The sequence below is a fragment of the Sesamum indicum genome, linkage group LG4 (assembly GCF_026168435.1).
Source record: "Sesamum indicum cultivar Baizhima isolate 11 linkage group LG4, ASM2616843v1, whole genome shotgun sequence".
NCBI classification, from domain to species: domain Eukaryota; kingdom Viridiplantae; phylum Streptophyta; class Magnoliopsida; order Lamiales; family Pedaliaceae; genus Sesamum; species Sesamum indicum.
Window position 1 is genome coordinate 10,729,599 of NC_142660.1, and position 21,201 is coordinate 10,750,799.

At 36.7% G+C, this 21,201-nt stretch overlaps 2 protein-coding genes across 2 annotated transcripts; both read left to right on the plus strand.

Annotated features, from left to right (window-relative positions):
• Window positions 1–1,897: 1,897 nt before the first annotated feature.
• LOC105160173 (polygalacturonase inhibitor (DUF639)) lies at window positions 1,898–9,702 on the plus strand. Its single transcript, XM_011077441.2, has 10 exons — window positions 1,898–2,199; window positions 3,301–3,535; window positions 3,765–3,851; window positions 3,985–4,154; window positions 4,631–4,773; window positions 4,941–5,115; window positions 5,189–5,771; window positions 6,542–6,654; window positions 8,896–9,139; window positions 9,290–9,702. The coding sequence occupies exons 1-10, from the start codon at window positions 2,015–2,017 to the stop codon at window positions 9,512–9,514; spliced, it is 2,160 nt and encodes a 719-aa protein (XP_011075743.1). The 5' UTR covers window positions 1,898–2,014; the 3' UTR covers window positions 9,515–9,702.
• A 10,341-nt stretch (window positions 9,703–20,043) lies between these two features.
• LOC148788450 (uncharacterized) lies at window positions 20,044–20,970 on the plus strand. Its single transcript, XM_088880086.1, has one exon. The coding sequence runs from the start codon at window positions 20,044–20,046 to the stop codon at window positions 20,968–20,970; it is 927 nt and encodes a 308-aa protein (XP_088736212.1).
• The last annotated feature ends 231 nt before the right edge of the window (window positions 20,971–21,201 follow it).

The window sequence follows — 21,201 nt, forward strand, 5'->3', positions numbered from 1 at the left end:
AAGGGCATGGCTGCAATCGGAGGTTGTTTACCGCATCGGTGATGGGCGGGATTTTTATTTATGGAGGGACCCTTGGCACCATCTAGGCGCTCTTATTCAGAGAGTTCTGCATGGACCTAGTGTTACGGGATTGCAGGAATCCAACAAGTTGTGGGCTGTCATTCACGAGGGTCAATAGCAATGACCTTATATCACTGACTTCGAATGTTTGGAGATCTTGCAGGTACTACCTGTCATTCACGGAGGTAATGACCGAATTTTGTGGCGGTTCTCGGGCAATATTGTCACCACACAAGCCCTCTATCGCTTATTTGATCCCCCGAGTCCAAAAATAGACTGGTATTCACTACTTTCTAGACCTCTTAAAATTCCTCGGCACATGTTTATTCTCTGACTCGCTATTCAGAAAAAGCTTGCTACGACGGACAAGCAATGGTTATCACATTTAGGAGGATGCGTCCTATGTACTGAGGACAACTTGGAAACACACGCATTTTTTCTTTCATTGTCAATATAGTAGACGTTGTTTGACTATTATCAGACGAACTATTCAATTTCTCTGGCCTAACAGATAGTGGAGAATGAATATTAAATGGGCTTCAAGAAAGTGGAGGGGCAAACACATTATTAACATGGCATACCGTGCGCTACTTGGGGCATACGTTTACCACATTTGGAGGGAACGCAACATGAGACGGTTCGAGCACACTTTGAGGTCGCCAGCTAGCTAGCTAGCTTAATCATAGAGGACGTCAGACTACGGATTCTTGGCAAAAATCTTCCTAGTTCTATTAGCTCTAGTGCACTTTATAGAGTATGGCATATCCCTTGGCATGTCGAGGGATAACATATCATACGAGCACTGTTGTATTATACCTCCTTTTTCTATTTATGAAATTTACCTTTCCCCAAAAAATACCCTACCCAAGCCTATAGATTAATACCTAGATTCAGACATGGACCCAACAAATATTATTAAGTCCCAGACCTATTAGAAAAATATATATTGTGTTTTGGTTGAGTCTCTACCCATCAGTACCCATGGATCTAATTATCCAATTTGAACCCAAAAAATATTTCTTTTACCCAATTCAATTACATTATTAGTTTTGAATTGATGTACATTCAAGTGAAGAAATCTAAAAAATTTAAGACATCATAACATTATTTATCGTGTAATTCTTCAACTAAGTATATTTTTTTAATCAATAAATAATCAGTTATATAAATATTTTATCATCCTAGCCTTGCTAGGTATATTTTCAATATCTTGATTGGCAATAATGCTTGCTTGAAGTGATAAAATTGAATTTTAAAATTTTATAATATTAGATTCAATTGCCATAAAATATGTAGATTTAATAATTTCATTAGATTATTTTATAAACGGTATTATAAATGATATATTATTTTAAAAAATTATCAAAAAAGTGTTATTTGTGAATTGATCACAATAATTCTGAATTTATTGATAAATTATGGTAAAAATAGAAAATAAAAAAAGAAATTTAATTTAATATTTAGTTTTTTTAACTATTTTATCTTAAATAAAAATATCAAATATTATCCAACAACATCATGAAGAAAAAAGAAAAAAAAAATTAGGTTTAAACCCTACTCAGACCCAAAATCTTGGGTTCAAAACAACGACATTGGATTTAGAGGGTCTTGAGCGGGTAGGGTAGGGTATGAGTATTATTTGATAGGATGAGTTTTTCATGCATATAAGATCCTCTCCATTGACACCGCTACTTATTTTATCTTAAAAAACAAAACAAAATATTTCAAAAATAAAATAAATATATTTTTGTATTTTGAGTATAACACGGAGGGCGAACATGGAATTTACCCCTTTTTTAATCGTAAATGTGAATTATGCACACGGATTGCGTGGTGCTTCCATCACTAGTTTAGTTTAATGTAAAGGCTGATATGTTTGGGCAAAGAGAAAAGAACATCTGTAATTTGGGTTTTCGCTTTCTCCGACGATTTTCAAATCAAATCGAAGCGATCAATGGAGACCGAAGACGCAGAAACGGCGCCAAGAAACGACAACTTGTGGTTGTTGAAATCCATTTTTTCTAAGAAGACTAAAGTCCAAGGGGACGCTGATGCCGACTCCAAACACTCGGGGAACGAGAATCTCCCCATTCCTTTCCTCTCTCCTCACGCTAATTCTGTAGTCTCGCACTGCTCCAAGTAATTGATTTCAACTTCTGGGGTTCCTTTCAATTGAGTTTCATTCTTGTGGGATTATTTGCTTTTAATTCTTTTTCAGGTTTGTGGTTTAGGATTATCTTAGGCATAAGAGCTCCATATGATTGTCGTAGTTTTTTTTTTTTATGTGAGAGGTCGAGTATAGTGTGGTTAAGAGGAAAATGGTTTTGGGATTCCATGTCTGGAGGCAATCACAAGGAATAATATGCTAAAATTTGGTAACCTATCATCTCTATGTATGTGTCCGTGTTTTTTCTTCAGTCAAGACATGCATGTAGCCCTGAAACTCTTTGCAATTGTCAGTATTCAAAATATATCAAGGTACAGTACATACATCATAATAGAGAAACTATTTTGCATGGTTAGCTGACTTCAGTTGAATGAAATAAGAAGGCTAGCGAGTTAGAGCATGTCCCTAGCAACATTAGGAACTTCCTGTTTTGTTTTCTTGTTTGGTTGCTTGTTGCCTTCTTCTGTAAATGTAAAGATCTGTTTACTTTTCACTTCTTCTATTGGCAAGTGAGTATAAGCACAAGTTTGATCCTAATTGCCTTGCTAGACTCGAGTGCGCATTTATTTGGTGTTGTGTGATGATGTTATTCCAAAATTTCCAGATCTGCTTGATATCTACATCACCTTATAATTATACCAAGCTATGTCACGTGAGAAGAAATACAATGATAATATTTATTCTGTTATTATAACTATATTAAGCTTGGTTATGCATGAAAAAGCATGTGAAACCATCTGTTATGTTGGCAAAAGAATTTTTTTTCTACATTATGCTTTATGTTGATAATATTTGATGAGGATACAATTGTTTGGAGTTTTACTTTTTGTTGTTTTCTAGAAAAAAAATATGAGTGCGAATCTTAGTTGCAAAGCCCCATAGTTTCTCTGAAGATCGTATTACTTCGTAGAACTAAGATATAAGATGGTCATGTGTCGTTCTTCTGAAGATACCTCCCCAAACTCTTGGTGCTCAGCATAAGTTCAGCTTGTAGAACAAGGTGTATTTTGCGACAAGCACAAATTCTTCCTCCTCTGAATGTTGATATGTAACTGTGTATCAACTTTTTGTAGGATCCTCGGCATATCAACCAATGAGTTACAGGACCGATTTAATGAGGAGCTACCTGATAATGTTAAGCAACCTCCGTCCTATGCTAGGAACTTTCTGGAATTCTGCTCGTTTAAAGCACTGCATCTTGCCATAACTCGGCCTAATTATTTGAATGATAAGGAATTTCGCCGTCTAACTTTTGACATGATGATTGCATGGGAGGTCCCTGGCGTTGATAGTGACCTGATAGATAAAGTAAGATGGATCTGATCCTCTTTTTCCTCTTCGAAATTATAGTCAAGTCTTTTAAAAAATGTAGTTTACATTTCCCTAGTTCTGGTGAATGAACAAAGAGAAAAAGACACGATGTGCTAATAGTTGTACTAATTAAACTTGCAATATAGGATGGTGTGGAGACTCATATTTCTGCTGCTTTCGCACTGCTCTTTCATGTTTTTATGCTGATCATGTTACGCAATTGCAGGAAACTGCTTCTTGCAGCAATCAGGACATTGAGGGTGAGGATGGTTGGTCACTGTTTTATTCCAATTCGACAAAAATGGCTGTTCAGGTGGTTTTATAATTTGAAGTTCACCTTTGATTTTACATATGACAATAATGGACTCTAGATGATATTACTGTCCTAGAATCATTTACTTCAAAAGTTCATTTATTTCTGTGAGTTATCTTCTTGAAAACTTAAGGTTGATGACAAGAAAACTGTTGGACCAGAGGCCTTTGCTCGGATAGCTCCTGCCTGTCCAGTTATTGCTGATATAACTACAGTTCAGAATCTTTTTGACGTTTTGACAAGTTCTTCAGGTCACCGACTTCATTTTCTAATATACGACAAGTACCTACGGAGTCTTGAAAAGTATGCATCACTTCTTTTAGTTAATTCCTGTAAACTCATTGATCCTTTAAATCATTTCTGTTATGGAACTTGGTCTGAGGCAAATGGCAAGTGGTTGTTGGTAGTCCCTTACCTCTGAACTTATATCCGATTTATGCAAAGAGGAATCTAATGGTTCTTTTCTCCTCAACCTTTTCATTTTGATGCATCAAAGTCATGTAATTAACTTTGTTGGTGTTTCTTCTTTTGCTCTCACTCATGCAGAGAACCTCTCTTACATGGCCTTGAAAATTTGTAATTTGCTTCAACTTAAGCACAAGAGCATCAATAAAATTCTCTCAGAGATGTTGGATATTTTTTGAAATTTACGATATGATACATGCAGTCCTTTGAGTTTTCAATGGATTAGTCGCTAGCTCTTGACAGGACTGAAGGTGATAAGGGGTGCACATGTGCTGGAACTTGTAATAATTGTTGACCACCTACTTCTCGTGTAGGATAATAAAATTTGTGCAAAATGCAATGGGGCCACAAGTTATTGCCAATCTTTCACTTGCTCAGGATGAAATTGTTATAGATGTAGATGGCACAGTTCCCACCCAACCGGTTCTGCAGCATACTGGAATGTCCGCATGGCCAGGTATGGATAGTATAGTTTCTCCTTCTGGTGCTGAATCTGCTGATTGGGTAGGTCAAATTGGTAAACATTTTTTTAAGACTAGTTTCAACTTTCAATCAGAATAAAGTTTATCATCTTGTCACTATTTCTTATATTGCTACTCAGTTTTGTTTGTCTTACCATTTTAGGGCGGTTGACATTGACAAACTATGCTCTTTACTTCGAGTCTGGCGTGGGATTATATGATAAAGCTGTAAGATATGATTTGGCAACAGAAATGAAACAAGTTATAAAGCCTGAATTAACTGGACCCTTGGGCGCTCGTCTATTTGATAAAGCTGTGATGTACAAGTCAACATCCATGTATGTTCTCTTGCTAATTTGAAATTCTGTGATAAACAATGTGATTTATCTCTTGACTATAGTCTTTGTATAGAGCAGAGCCTGTCTATTTGGAATTTCCTGAATTCAAAGGTTGCTCAAGGAGGGACTACTGGTTGGATATCTGTCTAGAGATTCTCAGAGCTCACAAGTTCACTAGGAAGTATAATATGAGAGGAACTCAGCAATCTGAAGCAATTGCTCGGGCAATTATTGGAATATTTCGATTCCGTGCAGTTAGAGAAGCCTTCAGTGTCTCATCATCCAATTACAAAACTCTGTTGTGTTTTAACTTGGCTGAGAGTATTCCTGGGGGAGATATGATAATGGAAACTCTATCAAATCGGTTGAAACTCATAAGTTCCAGTGCTGGACAACGTGATGTTGTAAGCTCTCCTAAGGGGAATAGACCAGCTGCCTATATGACTCTTATTGCACTCAAAATTGTTTCATCCAAAGAGGCAGCATTGAATAGTGAAGCTACATATGAGGGCGGAGATGTCTGTGTGGGTGAATCAGATCCATTAGAAGCTCTGCTGAAGCAGTTGAAACAAGATACTGGAATGGCTGAAGCTGCTCAAGCAACTGTTGATCAAGTGAAAGTGGAAGGGATTGATACCAACATAGCTGTGATGAAGGTTTCCTGGTTATATGCTTTGTCATTTGGGTGTTCCTAAGTCTTTCTCTTCATGCATGTAGCTGCATCATAGTGAAGATTTCTGTTCTCCAACAAAATAGGGATTAAATGATTTGGATGAAAATGATGCACTGTGACATTATTTGGAACCCTCAACCAACTCTTGGATGATTTATTGCCTGTTACACCATTATGTATTACTCTCCAAATTTATAATATTCACCTACAAATAATTGTCCTTGTTTGGCTTGATTGGTTGTTTTAGATGAGAACTTAAAAAGTGATAGTTTGATTTTATCTTTTCTGTTTTACCCTTGAAAATAGTGGTTAGGGAGAAGACTTATTTCCAGGCAGACTATTACTAGACTTAGGTTTTTGTGGGCGGAACAATCTTTTTAATTTTGGAGGTGTACTGACATGCAAAGTAGGAAATTAGGGTTGTTTGTGCCACAGAAAACCAGACTGTAAAATGTGCTGCCCCAATGACAAGAAGACGGTAAAGATTCTGCCAAATTGCCCTTTATGTATTCTACTACCTGCTTATGCGTATTTTGACTTTGTTCCTACATATGTAATCTGCAAATTAAGTTTTTACATTGTGATTCTGTTGCATGGGTTTAGATGGAATATCTGCTAGTAACTACAGTAGCTGGTTATCATTCTAGTTATCCAGAGTAACATTTTCCAAATTTTTAATTATTCTTTAAGATGACTAGTCTGCTATTTGTTCTTTCTTTTTTTCTTGATGAGTTATTCCTTGTTTATTTGTAGGAGTTGCTTTTTCCTCTGATTGAAACATATAACCGCTTGCAACGTTTGGCTTCATGGAATGATCCCTATAAATCAATGATGTTTGTGTTATTCTTCAGCTATATGATAATTAGGTATGAATTTTTTATTATTTCTTTGCTCTATGCTGCAATAATGTAACTTCCCATTTTTCTGCATGAAAGTTTAGCTACATATATATATATGTGTGTGTGTGTATCTCAATTTGAATATATTTTATACTGGTATCTGAAAGTTAAGTTGGCATCTTATGTTGTATTAAATTTCCTTACCTCAATTGAAGAAGAAACGGACAACTTTAATGAAATATAACAATGATAATGCAGTAGTGTGAGTATTACATCACATCATCATGAGATTGAAGTATGGAAAGATAATTCTTTTCTTTTGCAATCATTCTCTGTTCCTCAGCAACCTCATCATTAAATTTAGGGAGTAGAGGTGACATAATCGACATAGCTTCTCAAGCTGGTCAGGTTTTCTGGAAGGAGCCAAACTATCTCTAGCATTGAAGTGGGTGATGCCAATCTTTAAATTAATGATCTGCTTTCATTTTCAAAGCTAAGATGTCCGTTTAGTTTTGTTTTTTAACCACGTTCCCCTGTAGTCATAACTGAGCTTGCCATCCCATTGACAGAATTTTGATGTCTACTGAAACATAGAATTTAAAGCTTAATCACCTGGCGAGACATAGGTTCTCTAGCTAATGGAACACCATTAATTTGTTATTTTTATAATCTTTCCTATGTGGCTGACGAGTTGGACAAGTTATTTGCTCCTCACTGTCTTACATTTGATTATTTCCTTAAGTATTCAATGTCTAATTAAGTTTAGGTTTAACAGTCACTTATTTTCAAATGCTAACCTTTTAAATCTCCTTTAATTTTGTCATAATTATCTGTAGTTTAAGCTATTCAATTTATTATTATTGTGCAAAAATATCTCAGTTTAATTTGTAGAAATTAATTAATTTTAGTAATTCATAATTTTCGTGGTCAATGATTAATTGATAATGTTATTAATAATTTTTCCAACTTATACGGTCAAATGAATTATCAAGATCATCATCTTTTTTGTTATTTATTTTGGTATACTCGGCTCTAGTTCTGATAAATTGCTTATAGTTTAATTTTATTCAAATTCGTTTTCATACAGCCAGATATAATGTTTTCAATATAGTAAAAGTCAAAATAGATATGTGCAACTATGGTAATATATATATATATATATTTGTGTATATATTAGGTAATAAATTTGAAATGCAGCATCAATGATGCGGATGAAGTATAATACTGTAATTGACTTAGTTTGACGAAAACAATCTCATTTCAATTTTTTAACCAGTAACAAATTGAAACCATATTTTAATTGGAAAAATTTGAGAAAACATGTCAGAAATCTGCGAGTTCTCTTTTTATTCTCAACTTTGCTACTTTTTTTTTTTCACATAATATCAAAAAGCATCCGTCTTCTCCAAAGTATACTGGAGATCATATTTTTGCCTGATACTATATCCACATTTTTACATTTCAGATACTCCAAATGCATATCTGCACATATCCAGCTTGTACCCCATCCACTCCATATCTAAACTGTATCTGCTACTACAAAAAACTTTAGAAATGTGCATTGTAGCTCTACATTGTATCTCAACCATTTGTTTTGCTATCTTTTATGTAGTCTATCAAACGAGTCAATATAAATGAGGGAAACAGTTGTTGAGTATCGAACTTGGTTGTATTTGTATTTTACCTAAAAAACCTGAGCTATACAAGTTACAAGAAATAGTATTCGGGTAAGGAGGTTGCCCCTTTGGCTGCATATTCTTTGGTAATACAACATTGCAATCCTTGTCTGAATTTCCTTTCATGGGTTTTTCTACTTGCATCATTGATCTAAGGTACCAAAATCCTATAATATACATCTGAAGTTTATATTCTTTTTCTTCCTCAAACGAACTTGTTATTTTGAAGTTGGATTGATGTAATGTAATATAAAATTTCCTTTCTTGGGTCTTTGTACTTGCAATTTTGGGAAAATACTGTAAATATTCAGCAGAAACGTATCTTCTTCTCTGTCTCAAATGAGGTTTATGTTTCTGAAGTAGGATATAGTATTGAAATGATGCTTTACAATCCAAAATGATTGCAATGAAATTTAGTGATTTTCTTTTTTATTCCATTGACTGCCATACTTCATTGTTTCGTTGACCATATGATGACTTTTACAAGTTTGTTAATTTGCCTAGTCTTTACCGATTATATCTTATTATAAGTCTATTTTGTATTAAAACTGAAAATTGCATAGTATCTGACAAGTTACATTATGACTTTCAGGGACTGGATCAAGTACATTTTACCATCCATTTTCGTATTTTTGGCACTAGTCATGCTCTGGCGCAGGTATGCTTGGAAAAGGAGGCAACTGGAAGCTTTCAAAATTGTACCACCCCCTGCTAAGAATCCAGTGGAGCAGCTGTTAACATTGCAAGAAGCTGTAACTCAAGTTGAGTCTCTCATCCGAAATGGCAACATTATTCTTCTCAAAATACGAGCACTTCTATTTGCTGTTCCTCCGCAGGTATTTCTCATATACTCTCCACATTATGTGCTGCTTGATTCCGAAACTATGTTCTCAAGGCTGATAATTAGGAGTTCCCTTATTATGAATTTTACTATGAACCACTGTTGCCAACATCTAGCATAACAAATTTCATATTCTAATTTTCAGGCAACAGGGAAGGTGGCTCTGTTATTGTTTTTGACGGCTCTGGCTATTACCTTTTTGCCATTGAAATATCTTTTGTTATTAGCATTTTTGGAGTTTTTTACAAGGAACATGGCCGCGAGAAAGGAAAGCAGTGAAAGAGGGATGAGACGCGTTAGAGAATGGTGGACCAGGATACCCGCTGCGCCTGTTGAGGTTATGAAGCTCGATGACAAAAAGAGGAAATGACTGAGGGAATGTCCCAAAGAAACATATGAATCATCCATAGTTTCATATGCTTGTGAGTTGCTGCTCAGTTTTGTGTACATAACCCGAGCGCTCTCAGCTCTTGATTTAGATTCCACTTTATTGCATTTCGCTATAGCCCACTGAAAGAAGCCTCGCTCTTTCTCGCTAATGATTTCGCTTCGTTTTAATTTTGTTGCTCTGCTGCTTTACATGCTCCTGCTCATCATCACATCAAAAAAGGGTTTTGATAAATTATAGGAATAATTATACGTAGATTTCTTGTGATTTGGGAAATTACATCTAATACTTTTGATATTTGCTTTCGTCTAACAAATAAGTCTCTTTATTAGTTAAAATTCATTAAATTTACTGATTTTTACAAAAAAGAATGGTTTAGTTCAACGAGGTCTATTTTTATCATTATAAGGATAGTTTAGTTAGAATGGTGTTGTCTTCATGTGTTAATGAACGCGATGAGGTTTATTTTTATCGTTATAAGGATAGTTTAGTTCGAAAAAAAAATTTTTGACCTACAATAAGTCAGTACTAAGTCAATCGAGGATAAATATAAATTTTATTCAATCTTTTTGTTAATATCAGCAAATTCAATGAATTTTGACCAACGAGTAACTTATTAATTAGATAGAAGTAAATTTTGTAGGTGTTAGATGTAATTTTTTAAATCACATGAAATTTAATATAATTACACTAAATCTCATAGGAGGAGAGTGAATAATCCCTAAATTATATATATTAGAGAAGGAAAATTATATTTTCTCAGTCGGTCCAAGTACACACAATGCAAAATGTCATTTGGTTTTAAGAAAATCAGGAAAACGAAAAAATTATAAAATGGAAAACTGTTAATTATGCACCACCAGATACGTAAGTATATTTAAATTTTTTTATTATATTTGTTTAATGATAAAATGAAATACTAATGAAAAAGACTAAAAAATATATATTTTATGCACTTAAAATATAAGGTTAAGTATATGTGAAATATTTAGATGTGTAATAATACTTAACTGTAAATGAAATCTATATATTATAATTGTGTATGTAGGTCTTTTCTTTTTCTAATGAAACCGGAGTTCATATATTATATAATCCGAACAGACTCGCTACAAAACTGGATATAGATTTTATTAATTTGAAAAATGAAAAAAATTCTGCTAAGTGTGCTTTTTATATTAGAGCTTTGGAACGGCTATAGATCGTTTCAAAACGAGTTACTATGTATATAAAGTTGTTCCTAATAGAGTTTCAATATTTTTATATATTATTTTTCATAAATCAAAACGACCTCATATTGCTATTGGTTAGCCGTTCATAAAGTCGTCCCAACAGAAATTTCAAATAAAAATATTTTTTAAAAAATTAATAAAAATATGTACTGGACAATTTAATGTTGAAGAAAGCATCCATTGTGTGGAATAATACAATTGAAGTACATAAAATATTTGAAACTAAGGTTGATCTATGTTCGCAATATGAAATAAATTTGTATATTCATAATTGTTAGTATTACACTGATGTAACCATCATCTTATATTGTTCTACTGCATGGCTTAATCGGACTATCAAAATTTAGATCAAACTGTTATATATGATCAAATTGAGAAAAGAATACATCCAATGAAGGTCTAGACTAATTGAGCATAAATGTCGAGATTTCATATTCAAAACATAAGAGTAGTCTTTCAATTCGGTGCATAATTGAATCGGACCATATGATTTTGAATTACACTGGCAAATGTTACTAAATAGACATGGTCTTATACATATTTAAGTTCGGTATGAATCCGTGTACAGATTTTAAAATATCGTACCTGAAAATATAAGTTTTAAAATTTAAACGCATATTGTAACGGATTTTTGCACGGTTTCGGATATTAACATATTGAAACAACTTTTGTAACTACATTACCGTTCCAAATATACGAAATTCTTCTGGCAAAAAGCGTGACGTCAGCTAATATTTTTCATTCCAAAGTTACTACAAAAATAGTTCATATTAGGCCTTTTCAGAAAAATCGTTATAAATCCCACATTCTTTATAGTATGATTACGGAGGGGACATTGATCTAAAAATACCTACACAAGCAACAATTAATGCGATAAATATTATGTGAAAACGATATTTATCCAAAATTTCAAAACTTCAAATTCCCAAGGTGGCATCTCCGGGGACTGTTGTGCAACTATGCCCTTACACTCCATGCTTTTATGCTTGGAGGAAAATGCTCGATTATCTCAAGTAATTGGTGAAGGCCAGCGGTGTCGGGCGCCATTTTTGCCTGCACTGTTGCAAGAGTTGCAGCAAACGGCAGTACCTGTTATCTGTTATGGTGGAAACATGGTTAAAAATGGAGGGCAGTTCTGGACAATGTAGCAGCACAGATGCGCTGAGGTTATTTCGGCCGAGTGCGTCAACAGTATAGTGGAGTTCTTTGTTGATGGGTCCTCTTAAAATACCAAGGAATATATTCATGTTGTGGTTGGCTAGTTAAAGTCGCTTACCGACTTTGGATAAACCTTGTGTTGAAACTACAAGAAGAAACAGAGCATCCTCGTGGAAGAGAAGCAGCAGCAGTGTTTGCTGTAGTTCTGACTGTTTGATTTAAAAAGATTGAAAAAAAACATTCTTTTGAAAATTGGCCCTTTTAAATTGTTTGACAATTTGTTAGTTAAGTTAGTTGGGTCTTTGCCTTATATATTTTTCCCTTCACCCTCTCTGTAAATCGACTGAATTGCAAGTACTGCATTTAGTGTGTTTTCTTGTTCTATGCATTGTGCTTCCTTTTCTTGATTCTCAACACCTTGGTTGCAACATCATGGGTGGGTATGTGTATTACGTCTCTTGAATGCCATGATCACCTCTTTAAAATGTCAGCTACCCCCTCCCCCAATTTTAAAAATAGGTAAAAAAATTCCCTCCTATTTAATTGAACTCAGCTCACTTACCCTTTTCTTAACCTAGTATTAACGGCATCAGCATTTTGCATGACCTAACTATTATACCCATACCCTTCCGATTGTTGATGTTTTCTTAGATTGCACGAGATCTTTAAATGAAGAAATTCAACGATAAAACAAGAGCGAGCCAGAGAGAAAAAGAGCTCTTCCAAATCAAATAGAATATAGTTATGTTGGGGTCAGAAGGTCCGACCAGACTACGGCTACGGCTCCGAGTGAGGATGGCGTCCTTTTCTTCTGATTAGAAATTATGAGCTGGGGTCAGTCTCAAGCTATCGGTTCAGTACCGGACATTAGCCATCCCCTTTACGGCATTAGAGCTCAAAAAATATAGAACTACCTTGGCCTATTCCTAAGCCTATCTTGGACTCCTCTCTGTTTAGTTATCAATTACATCGATTCTTATTGATTGGAAATGATTGAAATTGTATCATTTACTAGAGATCCTAATAAGTTGTCAAAGCAAAAATGGAAGAGAGAGCAAAAATAGTTACAAGGTAAAGTTAAAGAGGGATGGAAATTAGGATTATTTTTGTGAGCAAAAAACACAACTTGAAGGGATTTTAGGGTTGATTGACAGCCAAGTGGGAAGAAAATTTGTTGGAGGAGTAAAAAATCTGCGTTGATGGTGTTTGGGTTCTTCAAGAACCAGTAAATTTTTCTTTTCTTTAAAAAAAAATTTGAAGTGGGTTTTGTTTTAATTTGTGAGAAATTAGTTTTTCAACTTTTGTTATTTGTATTGGTTAAAATTAATGTGGGGTTTTGTAGTCATAGTGACTAAATATTGTATGTTTCTTTGTCATTTTACTTAAATTGTTTACATTTGTTTGTGGAAGAAAATGAATTCCGAATCACACTATTAATTAGTGTATCCGAATTTTCCTCATTCTTAACTTGAATTTAATTGAAGGAGAACACAAAAAGCATACGTGGAGGAGAAGAATTTTTTTAGATTTTCCTCTTGAAAATGGTAGACTCAAAAGTGTGAAAAGAGAGAGAGAGTTGTTGAGAGATTTCACGCATTCTCACAATCTAAAATCGTGTGCATGTATTTGAGAATTAGAGAGAGAATTCGAGGGAAATCAATCTCCACAATCAGCAACTAACTCTCATGTAGGTAGCTTAAAATTAGAATTTTTGGATCGGGTCGCTAGGTCGGATCGCTGGGTTGAGATCGTTAAATCCCTCTTTTAAGTTATCTAAAGTGGATCCTAAGAACACAGCAAACGTAGGACTAGCCGAGAAGCCCTCGGCGATGGCCCTCCAATACTTAAGTTAGAAAAGGTGGGGTCAAAAATAAGATAGTGAGATCGAATGAGAACACAAATGTGGCGGTAAAAGTAAGTGGTGAAAATGTGTTTGAATAATCATAAATGAGGCTATTTATACTTGTACGGTACCCTCTATATGTGCGACACGTGACTCCAATGAAAACGGGTCACGTCACCCTCTGTATGAACCTGCTGCTGCCGCTGCTGCCTCTGCGCACTGAGCCCGCCTGCGCTGCCATAGGGTGCAGTCATAGGGTGCCTGTAACTTACTAAAAATAGGGGGATATTTCTGTAATTATGCAATTTTCCTGGTCAAACTCCCTTTAATCCTTAATCCTTAAAATTGAAATACTCTCACCACAAAAAGAGGTGATCTGGTCGAGCGGTTCCTCCTAGAGGCTCTAGTATATTTTATTGGGGTTTGTTTTAATTTATTAAATTAATTAATCAAGCCTAATTCTTAATTCACATAGCTTATTATTTAATCCAATTAATTATATATTTGATAGAAAATCCATGTGATTATATTAAATATACACAAGCCTAAATATAGTCGATTCATAAATTTAATTTAGTAATCAAGTTGAAACAGCTAGTTAGTCCAACTAATTAATTTTAGCCCATCTCCATTAATTAATGAATCCAATTCATTAATTAAACAAGCCCATATACTAATTAATTAATGAATCCAATCCATAAATTAATTAGTTCAACTAATTTTAAATTAATTCAATTAATTTAAAATGCTAAGCCCTATATTTAATCAATCCAATTAATTAAGTTCTTGGCTATCCATTCAATGGATTATCCCAAATAAATGATCCAATTATTTATCTTCTCGTCTCCATGAATTAATTTAATCTAATTAAATTAATTTATTTTTTCAAAATTAATTATAAATTAATTCCATCACATCCACAATGATTTGTGTGTTACCATTTAGGTTTACCCTCAACTAGACTTGGACGTGTGTGACCAACACAATGAATTAAATCTAATTTAATTAATTATTTCTAATTATCCCATAACTAGAAATGGCCCGTTACCATAGGCGGCTATCTAGCAACAGTCCATGGCACTAGGTACTAGGTGAATATTGGCGTGAGCATTTAGGCTCTGAATCCATACGAGTACAGTTCTATTGTCAACTGTCTCACAATCTTAGTCTAGGGCATGGAATTGGGCGCAGGTCCCATCCTTAACTAGGCAACTATGCTTAATACTCGAGACGCGTTTACTCTACTGACCCGATCTAGAAAACCTATCCCTGATCGATCAATCACTTTGGCCAAAAACTTTTAGAGTCTAAACCATCTAGAGCACATGGGAGAACTCACTGTCATATATTAACAGGGGATTAATCTTCAACTGGAATCCACCGTTCTCGCTACATACTCCGACTGTACTGGATAAGGCTTATGATAACCATGCCTCATCACACAGCCACCGCTCGCCATATCCAAGATACAGTCTTCGTATGCAAGCGACTACCATATTTCCTCAAGTCCGAGGATTGATCTCGTACTATTGAAACCCAGAATCCTAGTCATACCGACCAAGCCTTAAGAGGTTTCCATATGACGATTCTTGCGAGTCAGTTCAGTCAGTCGACTACCTTGCCAACTAACCTACTAAAACTGCACAAACGACCTACGCCACCTACTGATGAAATATGGCTACAATACTTTGTGCAGGTCTCTATTGTTAGAATAAGTGACCAGAAAACCAATTAGATGAGAATCGACGCCCAATTCCATGCCATAGACTAAGGTCGGAAGGTGGTCGATGGAAGGATCGTACCTGTATGAAACTCGAGAGTCTAAATGTTCACGCCAACTTTCACCTAGTCTCTAGTGCCATGGACCGTTGCTATAGGACCACCCATGGTAACAAGCGTTTTTTATTAATGGTTAATTGGATTTAATTAATTATTTGTGTTGGACACAATGCCCAAGTCTAGCTGAGGGTGAACCTAAAGAGTCACACACAAATCACTATGGAATTGATAGAATTAATTTGGAATTAATTTGAAAAGAAACGAATTATTTAATTAGATTAAATTAATTCAGGGAGAATATATAAACGATTGGATCATTTATTTTGATGGATGGATCAAGAATTAATTAATTGAATTAATTAATTTTGAGCTTAACACCTTTAAATTAATTGAATTAATTTATTAGGTTTGACTTAATTGATTGGATCAATTAATTAGTGTTTGGGCTTAGATTCATCTAATTGGATTAAATGAATCTTTGGACTTTGTTAGGCTAAAATTAATTTAATTAATTATCGTCGAATGGACTTTGATTGGGCTTGGTTTAATTTGATTAAATCAAGCCCATCAAGCCCAGTGCATACTTGTAGTCCAAGCCCATTTGAGGGAGGTTGGAGCAAGTTAAGAAGAAGTTGAAACTCCTCACCATGATGAACATGATGGAGTGGTTATTTCATCATGGTTGGAGGTTATATGCATGTGTGTGTATAGATTGCCTTGGAGGCAAACTTGATAGTTATTGAATTTTGAATTCAATTGTGTTTATTATACAAAATACACACATAATCATGTATAACCACCACCTAAGCCACAAAATTTTCTCTCTTTTCTCTCCAAAAATGTTCTCTTTCTTTGAACTACATTGAATTGGAGTCAAGTTAGAACATAAAACATTCCAAAAGTACTAAACAATAGTGTTAGTTCAGAGTTGTTTTTCTTCTTGTTCTTTATTCTATCTAGCAATAGAAAAAGAACTATATTTCTTCTTTAGTGTGGTGTGGACAAATTAAAGGAGTTCTAATTTGGATCCTGAAGTGAACGAAAGATAAACGAAAAGGGAAACAACGCATGTTGTTGCTCAACTATAAAAAAACAAAAAGGTAAAGTTTCATATTTTGTTCTATATTTTTTTTTCATCCTCAAGCCACTTTTCTAGCATGTTTATACATTTATTATTATGCTTTTGACAAACACCAAAAATTCGAAAATCTCAAAGAGAACACCCATTTGAACTGTTAAATAATTTTTTTTATTTCATGTTTCCGCTGAGTTTCCGAGCCATATCGATTCTTTCATACAAGCTAGGAGGCCAAAGCTCTAGCTATAGTTCATTAACAAGGATCATATCAAGTTGTTTTGATAGACCATGCGAGCCCTCCCTACGATTATCCAAGAGAACCAAGCTGCACGCATAGGGCGCTTTGTGAGACCAGCTTCAAGAAGACATTGAGTGAATTCACCCATTGTCTGCTCATGATCCGCAGAGTATCCATAGATTTCACTTTGGTCGAGGGTGGTGTTAAAGTCCCCCAAATGCCATCCTCTGATATTCGATTAAGGCCCTGCCATAATCCCCTTCTTGGAATAAGCTCATAGTCTCTGTACACAACTTTTAATGAATAAATTGTCGATCTACTTCCAAAACCTCAACATCAAGCTAAGAGTCATCCCATACCAACCATATACGATGCCCTAGAGTGGGATATTCCGCAAATCAAGAAAAATAAGGAGTGATAGTACCTTGAATACGCTGGGCATTACCTTGAGCAACTTGCATTTCAACTAAACCGTAGAATCCAATTTTGCTTCCTGAATTAGAGCTTTGCGGTGATCACTCTGGTAAGGGAAGTGTCGAGTGAATGCTTATCATGACACAAACCCCGAGCAAAGTCTAAACGGCTATATTGCCTAGTGATGGCATCTTGATACAATGGCTTTCCAATACCACTTGCTACCAAACTTAACCCTTCATCCGTCCAATATTCAACGGACAGATATTTCAGTTATGGGCATGTTTATGCATTACTATTCTCGATGCCTATTTCTGTAACACTATAGGTTGTCCTTGAAGAGCCATGGCCTACCATCTGTAACCTCTTCCATGACCACGGACGTTTTAAACATAATAAAGAAAAAACCCTCCGCCGTAGCTATGACCTCTTTAACAGCAGGACAAGTAGCATGAGCAAACGAATTAAAGGCTTCTTCCCCATAAAGTAGCCCACTTCCAAATTGATCCATCTCTGTGCAGCTTCCTCAACTAGTGCATGTGTTGGCCGGACACTAACCTCTCCGTTTTGAACTTGTGGTACAACATAATGCAGCGTACGACGTGTTGAATTAGAAAAACCTTTCACCAATTAAATTTGCCGCAGCCATAGCGATGAATATTTCTGGCCGTACAGATTGCCCTCTACTTTTAGAATAATTTATTATTTTTCTCTTTAAAATAATATATTATTTATCATATAATAATAATAATTTATTTGAATTATAAAATTTTTTGGTGATGCTTTTTTTTTCTTTATTAAACCACGCTTTTTTTTTCTTTATTAAACCACCCAGGATTGGAGAACCTTTCCGAAGTCCCCAACCCTTCTTTATTAAGATCAAAAAACGAGCAAATTTACAATGGGGAGTACTGTAAGATAAAAATTTATCTCTTTATATAATAATAATATATTATTTATCTGTTTATAATAATATTATTTTAATTATATATGATAAATAATATTTTTACGTATTTATATAGTAATAATTTATTATTTATCTTACTCAAATACTTATTTTAATTTAAAATGATTGTGATGGGTATACATATAATCCCCCTACAAAAAGACTGAAATGCCCTTCATTAAGGGCATTATGGTCATTTCCGCGATCGGGATCCGCGTGTTTTGTAACGGGCGGGTCGCAGAGGACCCGACCCGGGTCGCATGAACCAACGGAAGACCCGGACAATGACAACCGTTCGATCAGAATGTGAATCAGCAAGATGAGGCCACGTGGCCCAGTACTTGCCGTACAACTGTGTACTATAAGTAGACCCCGATACGCCATAAATGAGGTAACTGTTATGCATTAATTGAGATCGAACTTTGAGATCGCATACATTTCACTCGATCAACCTAACTTGAGCGTCGGAGGGTCATTGTCGGGAACGTGCCCGACGAGCTCACGGTTCGTGTTTTATTCTCAGGGGATCCGAAATCTGATTGGGAGGAGTTAATCAATCTGTGGTGAGACCGTCTCAGGAGATCGAATAATTCGACCCGGATCAGTTGGCGCCGTCTGTGGGAACATCTGAGAATTCTTTATCATTATGGAAGGTTCATCGAGGAGAAATGCTGCGGAAGAGGAGACACCCAGGAAAGGAACAGGTGCAACCATTCAAATCACTCAAGACGAGTTGCAAAGAATGATAGAGGAGGCAAGTCGAAATGCAATCGTGGAACACGAAAGGAGAACAGCGACCCCCCTGGTCAAGGAAACTGCTAGAAGGCAGTTATTTGAGAATGTGGAAGCAATAAGAGAATCAAGGGTGCAGGGGGAACAGGAACATCGGAGCAAGCGACCGGAGTCATCCGATGCAGGTTCTAGCAGCCACGGATGCATGAAGAGAAGGGAGCCCGTGATATCCCGGGCCGAAGTAGAAAGCGTGGGCAAACAAATACACAGCTTGAATAAGCAGATCGATGAGCTGAAGAAGCGAGGGGAGATTGTCTCGCAGAACAAGAACTCCCCTTTCTGTAACGACATCCTCGTTCAAACAGTCGAGCTGGAGTTCAGGGTACCCGATCTGAGGAGATATGATGGGATGAGAGACCCCCAGGAGCATGTGGCCGCCTTCGAAATGGTGATGAATCTTTACGGACAATCAGCCCCGATAATGGCAAAATTGTTTGCGACCACACTCACGGGGAAAGCTCAAGAGTGGTTCACAAACCTGCCCCGAGGAAGCATCGAATCCTACGAACAGCTCGTGCAAAAATTCAACTTCCATTTTGTGAGCAAGAAGAAACAAAAGAGGTCCGCTACACATCTATTCAACATCCGGCAGAGAGAAGATGAAGCGCTGAAAAATTTCATGGAGGTGCAAGAGTTAAGGATTGATATGCTCGTGAGCATTCTCATTCACGGACTCAGGAAGGGCTCTTTCGCTTTCGCCCTCGCATGAGATCCGCCCTTCGATGTCGAGCAATTGATGGCGCTAGCATAGAAATATATCGACGAAGAGGAGATGAATGCGATGAAAGACTCGGAACGAAGGGAGCGAGAGAACATCCCTAGGCGACCTCAAGAGGGCAGGGGAGGAGCAAACGACAAGCCTAAAACAGAGAAACGGAAGGAGCCCAAGTACGTGCCGAAGTATCACAATTACACTCCTTTAGCTATGTCTCGAGAGAAAGCCCTGATGATGGTAGAGAACGCCGACGTGCTGAAGTGGCCAAGACACACGAGATACACGAGATTCGAGCCGAACACGGAAGAGATGCGCTCGAATGGCCGGATCAGTTCGAGAAAAGGAATTCGTGCTGAAAGTGGAGGACGAAGAGGCCATCTCATTCAACAGTTCGGACAGATTGGAGGATGGTGGAGAACAGAACGACCCCATGGTCGTCAAGCTAGATATTGCGAACTTCACCGTTCACAAAGTGTTGATTGACAGCGGGAGCTCAGCGGACATAATCTTCAAAAATGTGGTAGATCGAATGGGGCTGGAGAACGCGAGGCTCGAACCCGTAAAGACCCCATTAGTCGGCTTTGGAGGAAGTGAAGTGGCCTCGCTAGGGACGATTGAGCTGCCAGTGTCCATGGGTGAGGAGCCGAAAAGAAAAACTTTGATGGTCAAATTCTTGGTGGTAGATACCCCTTTCACATACAATGTTATACTGGGTCGGCCGGGACTGAACTCATTCCGGGCGGTCATCTCCACGTACCATATGAAGATGAAATTTCCCACTGAATACGGAATCGGGGAAGTGTCATGCGACCAAAAGGAGGCTCGAAAATGCTACAACTTGTTAATAAAAGGAGAGCCGAGGTCGAAGAAGCAAAAAGTCAGGGAAGACGCAGAACCCCGACCGTACGAAGCCGAACACTTGAAGCCCAGTGAGGAATACAAGGCTATTCAGCTCGCAACAGAAGATCCCAGCAAAACGACCCGGATAGGGTCCAACATGAACGAGGGGGAGATGGCCATGATTGACTTCCTAAGGAAGAACGCGGACATGTTCGCATGGAGTCCATCGAATTTTACTGGGATTGACCCGGAGGTCATTGTACACCGATTGAATGTAGACCCGATGGCTCGACCTGTGCAGCAGAGGAAGAGGACTTTTAGTAGCGATAAGAACGATGCTATCAGGCAAGAGGTCGAAAAGCTGCTGAAAGCCGGATATGTATCGGAGGTCCAGTACGCGAATTGACTTTCTAATGTAGTACTTGTCCCGAAATCTTCAGGAAAATGGCAAATGTGTGTAGATTTCATGGACCTGAACAAGGCCTGCCCGAAAGACCCGTACCCACTACCTCGGATCGACACCATGGTGGATTCGACCGCGGGATTCGAACTCTTCTCGATGATGGATGCATACCAAGGATATCATCAGATCCAAATGGCAGAGGAGGATAGAGACAAAACTTCCTTCGTCAGAGAT

Excerpts from the sequence above, each read along its gene's own strand:
- LOC105160173 (XM_011077441.2), top strand. The coding sequence starts at position 2,015 with ATGGAGACCGAAGACGCAGAAACGGCGCCAAGAAACGACAACTTGTGG. Across the intron at positions 3,852-3,984 it reads CGACAAAAATGGCTGTTCAG|GTTGATGACAAGAAAACTGT; the intron begins GTGGTTTTATAA and ends TGAAAACTTAAG. Across the intron at positions 5,772-6,541 it reads CCAACATAGCTGTGATGAAG|GAGTTGCTTTTTCCTCTGAT; the intron begins GTTTCCTGGTTA and ends GTTTATTTGTAG.
- LOC148788450 (XM_088880086.1), top strand. The coding sequence starts at position 20,044 with ATGGCCGGATCAGTTCGAGAAAAGGAATTCGTGCTGAAAGTGGAGGAC.